Source organism: Melozone crissalis, unplaced genomic scaffold (genome assembly GCF_028551555.1).
Source record: "Melozone crissalis strain CALT ecotype California unplaced genomic scaffold, PUWL_Pcris_2 ptg000016l_1, whole genome shotgun sequence".
NCBI classification, from domain to species: domain Eukaryota; kingdom Metazoa; phylum Chordata; class Aves; order Passeriformes; family Passerellidae; genus Melozone; species Melozone crissalis.
In genome coordinates this window covers 25,636,239-25,646,679 of record NW_026535794.1, presented here as the reverse complement: position 1 = coordinate 25,646,679, position 10,441 = coordinate 25,636,239, and the positions used below count along the sequence as shown (strand labels likewise).

Genomic DNA, 10,441 nt, shown 5'->3' with positions numbered 1-10,441 from the left:
TAGTGGTTATGAAGAGCCTGATCACCTAGTCACTTGAAGGTCCTGTTGGGTGTCTTCCATGATAACCTCTAAGATGAGGAATTTGGCTTTGCTTGTCTCCTTGGAGTGGGAGGGGTGAGGGGTGGGTGTCTTCAACCTTGGCTGTAAACTGAGGGAATGCACAGATGCAGTGTCTCTGCAGAAGAATGAGTTTGCTGTGCAGTATCACACTGTGCTGCAATTTGTGGGCATACTGAAGTGGAAATCACTCTGATTTTGTATTTGTATTTGGGTCATAATGCAAATTATTCTCTTGGACTAATTTGTATTTTGAAGTTACTGGTGAAATGGAGCTCTGGGGTATGAGTAGCAGCACTTGTGTGTGAAGGTGAGGGGAGCAGATGACATTTACCTGCAGCTGCATCTTGGAGTCTGGCTAAACCACTGGGCTCTGACAGACAGCAGCTGCTTCCTCCCAGCCCTGTGTATCCGAGTTTCCCCAAACAACAGCTCCTCCATTTCAAAAATAGGGGGAATAAAGCTCTCCCTTGTAATAACCCTTCAAAATTAACCATCAGGATTTTTGGTTAAAGCATGTCACAGAAGTAAAACATTCTCACTGGGCACTGCTTGTGCTTCACACATGAGATTTTAGGTTGTTTAAGAGCTACTTTTATACTTCATCCCTCGTATTTACCTGATATACCCTATCAGGGGTTTCTGTGGAAAGTCAGCAGCTCTGGGAAGATGTCTGAGTGCAGAGCTGCACCTTCTCCCTGATCCAGGAGAGGAAATGCCTGGCCACTGGATGGGCTTGGTTGGCAGCTGCTTCCTCCTGGCTCATTCTGGAGAGGGACACCCAGGCTGCACCCACCAGAGCACGTTCCTCTGCTGCCTGACACTGAACCCCAGTGCTGCCAGGGCTTTGCAGCCAGGCACGAAGAGGAATTGGAGCTGGGTTATTGTAGGGCTTGCACAACTTCTTGGCTCCTGTGTTAAAGACCATTTGTTGCTTGGGTTCCACAAAACCAATTTCTCTAGCTCCTGGTGGCCTCTCCTTCCCAGGCCTGGCAATATATTTATGACTTTTTCTTTTTTCTGGGATGAAGGGCAGAGTTCCCATCCCAGGAACAAAGCTCAGGCACAGCTCTCCTATGGCAGATCCATCTCAGAAGGCCATAGCCTTCACCTTTGAGTAGGGCTGGACTGACACCCCCACCCATGGTGGTCTTTCCCTTTGCCATTAACTTTGCTGGAGGATTGTTCTCTCCTTCTGCCCATCTCTTCAGGGTCAGTAGACAGCAGAGGTAGACGCAGAAGTGTTGAAGGGCCAGTGGCTGCTTTGTTAACACAAAGCAGAGTTCAAAACATTCCAAATCATGCTGCAGCTCTGCCCAGAGCTCTTGGAGAAGATCTGTGCCCACAGTCGGCTTCCTCCAGACACAAAAGGATGCATTCCTGCTCTGAAAATCTTGCAGGCCAAGGAATTGTCAGATTGCCTTGCAAACAAACAAAACGCCCTGAGGACAATGTTTGTCCTCTCTTGGTTTCTGGGTGAGTTATGCAAATGCATAAAAAGTAACCTCACTTGCTTCCTGCACTCCAGCTAACTCCCTGTGACAGCGCTTCTAGAAAAAAGAAATGGCCAAATACTGGTGATGTTAGCTGTCAGACTGAGAGTGGGGAAGGAGTGTCCCTGAAGCAGGTACCCCGTGTTTGTGTTTCTCAGTCCAGCAGAAGTCAGGAGATGCTTTTCTGCCTGGTCCCTCGGGAATGGGTTGGGTTTAAGCTGACTTAATATTGACACTTTGCAGGGATGCTTTTGTAAGCAGAAATACCACAGGCTTCAAAAATAAATTGGGCAGGTTTTCTAAACCTGCTAAAAATACAAAACCTGACAAGCGGCTCTGCATCATCTTAGGAGGGGACAGCCTGCTTGGAATGACCTTGGCTTAACCTCTGTGTGTGCATACATGTCACACTGCCTGCTGCTGAGGTCCTCTCCAGTGGCACAAGGACAATCAGGAATCCTCCAGCTTTGCTGTTTAAACACTGCTGTGAAACTCAGACTGTTTTTGTTTAAATATTTGCTGGTTTTTGCATAAGCTAGAAGGCAATTTCCGGAGATAGTGATAATTTGTGAATTATTTAATGGTTGAGAATATACAAATCTCAAGATGTTTGTATTTTAAGTGTCTCCAGAGACCTTCAAATACATCAAATAACACAGAAGCAGCCTGAGATGAAGTGGTTTCTTTAATGCCACATACCATGTGGTGATTCTGCTTTCTGCACGGTGGGCAGCAGATAACTCAGGCAATGAGACTGGGCAGCCTCGCCCAGTGCTGAACCTGGGGATGTCATCAAAGTGTCTGCAGCCCTTCAGAGAGATGACATTTCAAGTGTAGTAATAATTTTAACTTCTCCTTGCCCTGTTCCTCATCACACCAGGAAGCAGTACTATTGCTTGCAAGAATCATTCTAGCTGCTGTAGTTACATTGCCTGGCCTTCCTCACACCCCAGGCTGTGCAGACACTGTGTACCAGACATGGTGGTGTTACTTCAGAACTTTCTTTGCTTATGACTGTGAAGGAGAACCGGTCCTGTAAGCTTCCCAAGGACAGGTGGCTGCTCTATAGCACCCTTGGGCACTGAGTCCTGCCTTAGGAGAGTGTCCTTTGTCACTGGCCAATGGAGACCATCCCACTCCATGTGGGATGCTGTTTTGCTCTGTGAGGGGTTTCCAGTCTTCTGCTGTGCATGCTTTTTATCTACATTTGCTAAAACTCTTTGGAGCTTTTTCCACCTGTCTTGTGTGAAAGAACCTATTCCTAGTTGTGTCCATAGCCCCAGAGATGCAGGCTGTCGTTTGTTGTGTGAGATGGTGACATTCCAGGGCATGGTAGGGGCTCTGATGTTTTCAGAAGTAGCAAATGTTTGGGGCATTGGTTTTGGGACTCAGGAGGAAACACCTTCCATCTTGAAAAATTTGTTATGGAGCACTTACTGAGTACCCTGTGGAAAAAACTGCAGCTCTTGAATAGTTGCATCCCAGTGCCATTTGTCCTGCCTGCTTTTTCTCTTTGAAGTAATAAGCTGCAGGTAATGCTGTGGAGTCTACTCTCAGCAGCAAAGACTTGCTCTGACAGCCTTTCCATGGAGATGTTTGTGGTGTTCCCAGACGTCAGAGGTAGCCTATTTCACTTCCACCTTTCAAAGATCCACTTGGTCCAAGTGCTGTTATTTACACAATGGACCTGGTGTTCCAGCCCCATGCTGAGCCTTGTGTGTCCTGGTCAAATTCCAGGTTGGCCAGTGCTGTGCACATGTTCTTTCAGTGTACCCTGGCTATTGCCTTCTTCCTCTGTTACACGGGGTGTCTTGACCAAAGTACATGTCATAAAGGCGACGAGTGCTGCTTCACCTTTCAGCTAATGCCTCCAGCTCCCACTCCCAGTGCCACCTCTAATATCTCCCCATGTCCTTTCACAGATTTTTTCAGAACAAATCCCACATCCCTGGCCATATCATTCCTTTGCCTCTTGCCTGTGCTGGCATAGCTCTGATCCTTGGCACTGAAATCAGGGGGACTCTGGACTTTGCTTCAACCAGTATAGGAGAGTTGTCCCTTCCACATGTACCTCACAGTCCTGTCCTCCATGCTAAACCTCAATTTAGCCTCTTCTTGCCACTTGTCTACTTCTGCTGTAGTCGGGTTTGCTTCTTCTCACCTCTGTGGTTCAGATGTGCTCTCCAGCTCAGTCTGAGCACAGAGCTCAGAAAGCTCACTTGCAATGGTCCTAAAAGAGCCAGGCTGTCTTCTGACCCATCCCACACCCAGAGCAGTCATAGCAGCATCCTGGCAGTGCTAGAGCATAGGACATAACCTTTCATGTTCTTCCTTCTATTCTCTGGATGTTTGTAGGCAAAAGAGACAGGAGTAAATTATTTCTTTTTTGCTGAAATTAAAGGATAAGTTTGTATTTATTTCCCTAGTGGGCAGATTCTGAGTAACATTTTGTCATATGGGCTGTTTTAGAAAGCCAGTGAAATGCAGCTATTTGTTTAGCAGCAGGAAAAATCAAACAAACAAGAACTGTGGGAGATTCCTGGATGGGCAGCAACAAGGGCAGGTCAGAAGCTTCACTGCAGGATAATCATGAGCAGCAGAAGGGAAGTAAATGCTTTTTGTTTTTGGGTGCTTTTCCATCTGCTTCAGCTGCGTGAAATGGTTCTTTCACGTTATTGCTCTGTATCTACAAACCTGGTGATTTCTGTGGAAAATCAGATCTTTCCCTTGTTCCCTCTGTGTACTGTTGAACCCCACACACCACGGAAAAAAAATGAAAGAAAAACTTCAAAAATGGACTTTGGTCATACTGATTTGCACACAGCAGCAATTGTTGAAGGTCCTATGAGGCTGCTCTTAAAACCATTTCAGAAGCTATTAATGCTATAAAGTAGGGAGAACTTGGACATGAACATGCAGAGCCCCACTTAGGTTCCAAAGGCTGAATGATAATATGGAAAAAGTAGCAGCAAATTTGCCACCTGTTCCCACTGCACTGATTATGATGAGTGGGAGACAACATTGGCTGCATGTCCTTCCTGTAACACCACAGGCACTCTCAGGTGATGCCCTCATGCTTTGCAATGTGCAGCTACTCCACAGGGTGGAAGGGTGGTGGGTTCCCACCTGTGCCTCCCACGAAGGCAGTACTTTGCTGTGTATCCATCCACCTGTGCATGTTCCTGGTCTTGTGACCCACTGAGAACCAAGAGTGCCTCCCCCTCTTCCACTCTGCACCACATGTGCCTCATCCATGTACACAGACAACACTTATGGTTTCTGAAAAGAAAACAGGGCAAAACTGGGGAAAAAACCCCAGAGATGATATCTAAACTGCTCCTCTACAGTCATTTCACCTGGCTGTTTGTTAGCATTCACCTTTAAGCTACAGAAGTGCTGCAAGTGCTACACTGGTTCTTCAGGACAACTCCCAAAGCACCCAGGGGAGCAGCAGGAACAAAAAGTTCTCTAACACATGGCTCCAACCTCAGGGTGCCACCCAAAAAAGACTGATAAATCTCTGCTGTGTACGTGGCCTTCTGGGAGAAGATGGTCCCCACAGCGCAGTGGCAGGACACTTCCATGGGCTCTGGGAGATAGTTGCAGGTTCCACCATGAAGATGAAAGTAGGCAGTGCACTCTCACAGGGAGGTGCCTCTAACCACCAAGAAGACAAGGGAAATGCAGCTTTTCCAAAGGATTCATTTTGTCAGCCTACTCTGGCTTTAGCAGTGCAGACTTCCCAGTGCCTCTGGATCGAGCCATAGCCCCAAACATGATCAGATGTGTTCATTCCTCAACATGACTGCCCAAAGATGAGAGGTGGCAATGAGACAAGAAACCTAATGTACAAGATCCTTCTTGTGAAACTTGCAGGGTTTCTTGCTAAAATGGTTTATCTCCATGCCCCTAAATGTGAACCACTGCTAAGATGGTTCACATTTATGGGCATGGAGATGCCCCTAAGATGCTAAGCCCAGATGTCAGAGCTGTCCTCTGGCTCAGCAGGGTGTTGTGATATGGATGTATTGAGTAGCCTCATCACTAACATCCATCTGGGCCACAGCACTCAATGGAGACCAGTCTGCACTCTGTTTTTTTGCTCGAGCCACAAGAGATTGTCATAAAGGAGCTTGTTCCTCTGTCCCCTGTCCCAACCTCTCTCTCAAGAGACAGTCTAAGGAGGCCTTATCTCTCCTGCTCCTTTTCTTTCAGCACATATGGCAGCATGCTGCTGCTCTGTGTGTGCTTGTGTGTGCAGGTAAGCATGGAGGGAAAATAAAAATTAGCCCAGAAGCTGACATGCAAAGCTTAGTGCTTGCCCATGGAAAATTAGTATCAGGGTCTGATCCACGCAGGTCCATTACTGGGCAGTTCCAATGCTGAAGGGACTATCTATCTATTTACAGAGGAGCTAGATGAGTTTTCTGTGCATCAGGGCAGTCACATTTACCCAGTGCCTCACCAGTGACTGGTAATGAACATACTGAGCACTGCTGGCAAAGAAAGATCAACCACACTGCAACAGAACAGGCTTGATACATTTTATTGGCAATACTGGTGTCATACTTGGGAACCACAACTCTCTGTCAGACTATTAGTGTTAACTTGCATGACAAGTATCAGTGACCAACTGTATCTGAAATATAGTTAAAGTGCCTAGAAATAATAGGCATCTTAAAAAAAAGGAAAGGGAGCTCATTCCATCCACTCAAGCCAACCTGTATAGATCTTACATCTTAAGCACAACTGATGTACTGTAATTGTTACGTGGACTTTAATGTAACCTCTACAGCAGCACACAGACAATGCAGTTCTCTCATTATGCACATGCTTTAGGATCGTTTATTTTAATGCTTTCAAATAAATATGTTCCATGCAGCACACCGCAATAAATAAGGAGCAGCAACTTTTGTATAGTACATCCATTCATAATGTTAGTCACCATGTGATACACCACATCTAAAGTCTTTGGCCCAGTCCCATACAGTGAAGCACACCACATCTGCACATAATCATATCTGGCTTCATATGGATTTAATAGGACTATGCCAGAAGGGCAATGTGAGCACAAGTTAAACCAGGGGTTCCTAGCTATTAAATACAGCTACTAAGTAGTTAAAAGGCAACAACTAAACCCATAAAGGGTTGATTTGTCTTTTCTTTCTTACTTTTCAGACAGAAATATAAAGTATGAAAATGCTCTGGATATTTTCAGCCTTGTGTAAAGCAGTGTGATTAACATGGAATGCTTTGAGCAATACTGGCATGTACACTGGCATCAAAAGCCACAGCAGGACTGATGTGACGCCGAGCACTGGCGCACCCGTGGGGGGAAGCTGCAGCTCTGGCGGGCGCTGCTCCTCTCCCTCTACGCCGAGAGCTCCACCGCCCCCTCCTCCTCGCTGTCGGCTCGGTTGGCGCGGATCTCCACCAAGGTCCGGGCAAAGCGCGTCCACTCGTCGTTGTGTGGCACGGCCAGCTGCAGGACAAACCAGCGAGAATGAATTCAGACATGGCCAGCTGCAGGACAAACCAGCAAGAATGAATTCAGACATGGCCAGCTGCAGGACAAACCACCAAGAACGAATTCAGACATGTCCAGCTGCAGGACAAACCAGCAAGAATGAATTCAGACATGGCCAGCTGCAGGACAAACCAGCAAGAACGAATTCAGACATGTCCAGCTGCAGGACAAACCAGCAAGAATGAATTCAGACATGGCCAGCTGCAGGACAAACAAGCGAGAATGAATTCAGACATGTCCAGCTGCAGGACAAACCAGTGAGAATGAATTCAGACACTGGCACAGCGGGACTGGTTCTCACCCTGGCCCAGAACTGACGCACCTCCTTTGAGGAGAGCTCCTACCGCAATCAGCAGGGCTGTGCACAGTGAAGCACCACGGCATGAGCCTCACCAACCCGCTGGGGGATGGCAACTGTGGCCAGGTTCACATGGCACACCTGGCAGTTTCCTATTCAATGAGCCTTTAGTCAGTGGCAGAGCAGATAAAAGGCTTTATCTGCTTGATTTTGTAGTCTTGCTGCAAAATCTACCCTTTGGTTAAAATGTTTCAGATTTTCCCAACTAGAGTAAGACATTGATCTCTACATGTACACACATGTATGTTTCACTTTACACACACAAGCTGGCCATTGGCTGTGCCCAAGTGTAATTGTTTGCAGGACCCAGGTCAGTGTGCACAAGGTAACAGAGCTTTTAAAACACTCTGTTGAAATTATTTTCCTGAAGTTCATTAAAGCTCTAAGTAGTAAAATAAATATATTGTGTTATTTTAGTTACCCTCCTCTATGTTAAGGAATTCACAGTTACAGGAAATGCATTACAATGGAAATGTTATACCAACTGGATACTGCATTACTTGTCTGATTTTTTATATCATCATGCAAGACCCATTTCCATTTAATACCATTGATGTTTCTAATGAAGAGCTCTTGAGCATTAGGCTTCAAGAGGGACATATAAACTAAATAGCTGAACTTCCAGACAAAATGCTTTAGTACTATGGCAAAATAATACTGCAGTCATTTCCAGCTGGATCCAATACTGCAATTTCTGGAAGATAATGCAAGCTGGGATTGAGATAATTAAAAAGCAAAAAAAACCAAAAAACCAAAAACCAAAACGAAACACCAAAACAAAACAAGCACTTTTCTCAACTTTGTTTTCATTAAGCCAAATTCCAGAAAACAGCAACAGGCATCCACATGATCCTTGCAAGTTTTTACTGCCCTCCTGAAGCGCTGTGATCACGTCCTGCATATAACACGAAAGAATAACTGTTTCAAGACATTACACACTGCTTGGAACTGAAGAAGGCAACTGTTTTGGAAACTATAATAAACTGCTGTCCACCTTAGCAAATGGATGCCTTTGGACTGAAGAATGGGTATAACCATAGCTAATCCAGTCTGTACTACCCAGTATTCAATTTGAACTGATTTGAATATTTTAATACACCACAAGGAGTGCCAAGCAGATGGTCAGCTAACTGTGTCCACGTGGCACTAGTAGATCATAGGCATATCATAGGCATATCATGAGGCATATGGTACTGGAAAACAGTCAAATTATTCTCTTCTCGTTCCATCTTGACTGGATACACAGAATTGGAGACTAAGAAAAGGACATGACCCAGCTGGGGAAACGTCCAAGACCACCTGTGTGTAGAAGCTCCACATACACTGCTGCAAGTGTTAGTTGTAAGGACAAGAATTTTGCAATACAAGATCTAAACATCTCCATATCTCACTGTTCATTATCAGTTTTTTTTTCAATTAGTTTTTCTCTGACTTTGCCTCTACATCCAGTCTTTTGTGGAAAACACAGTGTGTTTTTTAATGCTTCCCATGTATTATACATGTATTATACAAGTGTATCAGTGACTGAGTTACATTTTGAAGGGCTGGTGTGCAAGTTTGGGGTTTGAAACACCAAATGTAGTACAGTTAGCATTAGCTCAGGCTACAGACTGAGAAATGCAACCTGTGAAAAAGCCATGTCAGCCCAGTTAATATAGGCATTGTTGCAGTCTCTGGGTTTTCCATTCTTTGTCTTCCACTTCTGGCATTTTCTCCTTTACTTCTCCCAGGAATGGAGACCAGAGTTACAAGAGTAAATCATTTTAGACAGCTGTTTCTAACGCTCACATACACAGATGTGGATCTGGGGTGACCTATATTTGAAAGACCGCTCTGTTCTTTCAAAATCCTTCAGCAGAAGGAACTGTGGCACCAGAAGAGAGGTCCATGCACCAGCTCACCAGTACCTGTGGCACATGTTTGGCCACAGCCACACACCTAGACTGGCTTCTGTGTAGTAGAAAGGGGCAGTGAAGAGATCCTGCTATCAGAGATGGAACCAAAACCAGCTGTGCAACCATCTCCCTGTTGTTACTACATCTCCTAAAAGATTTCATTTTTTTCTGATGTGTACAGCACTACCATTTGTCAAATTCTTGAATGAAATGAGTCTCACTGATTTCAAGTAGAAAAATCTTTTAAGTGGAGCAATATCCTAGGCAAAGGACTTTCTGAATTTAATAAAGCATCACTGCTCCTTGTCTTCTAGTCTTTAACAGCATTACAATGTATTAAGTAGCTGAAAAGGAAAATATGTCTTTCTAAAGAAAAAAATTAAATATATTTATGTAATTAAGATTATTTAATTGCCTTTACTCCACAGCATGGCCACAGACAAATAAAATCCAAGTCCAGGCTATTAAAACAACTTGCTATCTCAAACTTGAAGAGTCTCCCCAGGAATGTGTGCATTTCATGTGTTATTTTTAGCTGACAGTATTAGCAATGTCTGGGCCATTTCTAGTGACTCAGTTCACAAAGCAATTAATTACCAAAGTCAATACCTTTAGCACAGAGGAAAAAATATTCAATGCCCACATGCCACCTAATTCCTTACAACTTCATCTTATTTTACCTTATTCAATCTCATGCACTGCATCATGCTTTCAACAAGGGGCCAATCCTGCTAATAGAATGTCAGTAAAATAAACCTCTCTAATATAAATTCTTCAGGGATGCAGAGGGAAACTTTGGCAATAATAAAGTCAAAGGAAAAATTGTCTTTTATCCTCCAAGCCCATTCTTTCTGAAAAGGCCCCAATACTAAACCACAATAGTTATACAGGAAAAGACCACAAATAAAAACAAAAGTATCCACAAACTCCAATTCAAATTCTTCTCTGGGTTAATGCTCCCCTTCCAGTCATTTTCCATTCAAGCTCCTTCATCTGGGCACATTGTCACCCACAAGTGCTGGAGACCTGAGTCTATCTGTGGGATCTCCCTCTCAGCTTTTCTGCACAAGTTTTTCCTGCAAATACCAGGGCAGAGGAAGAAGAAATGAGG

The 10,441-nt window shown here is 44.6% G+C and overlaps 1 protein-coding gene across 6 annotated transcripts in view; it reads right to left on the bottom strand.

Annotated features, from left to right (window-relative positions):
- Positions 1-6,077: 6,077 nt before the first annotated feature.
- Positions 6,078-10,441, bottom strand: part of DYNC1I1 (dynein cytoplasmic 1 intermediate chain 1) — a 186,907-nt gene continuing 182,543 nt past the window's right edge. For all 6 annotated transcript variants that reach the window (XM_054273283.1, XM_054273284.1, XM_054273287.1 and 3 more), the window contains exon 17: positions 6,078-7,032. In XM_054273283.1, coding sequence (XP_054129258.1) covers positions 6,922-7,032 — 111 coding nt within the window. In that variant the 3' untranslated portion in view covers positions 6,078-6,921. The remainder of the gene's footprint in view (positions 7,033-10,441) is intronic.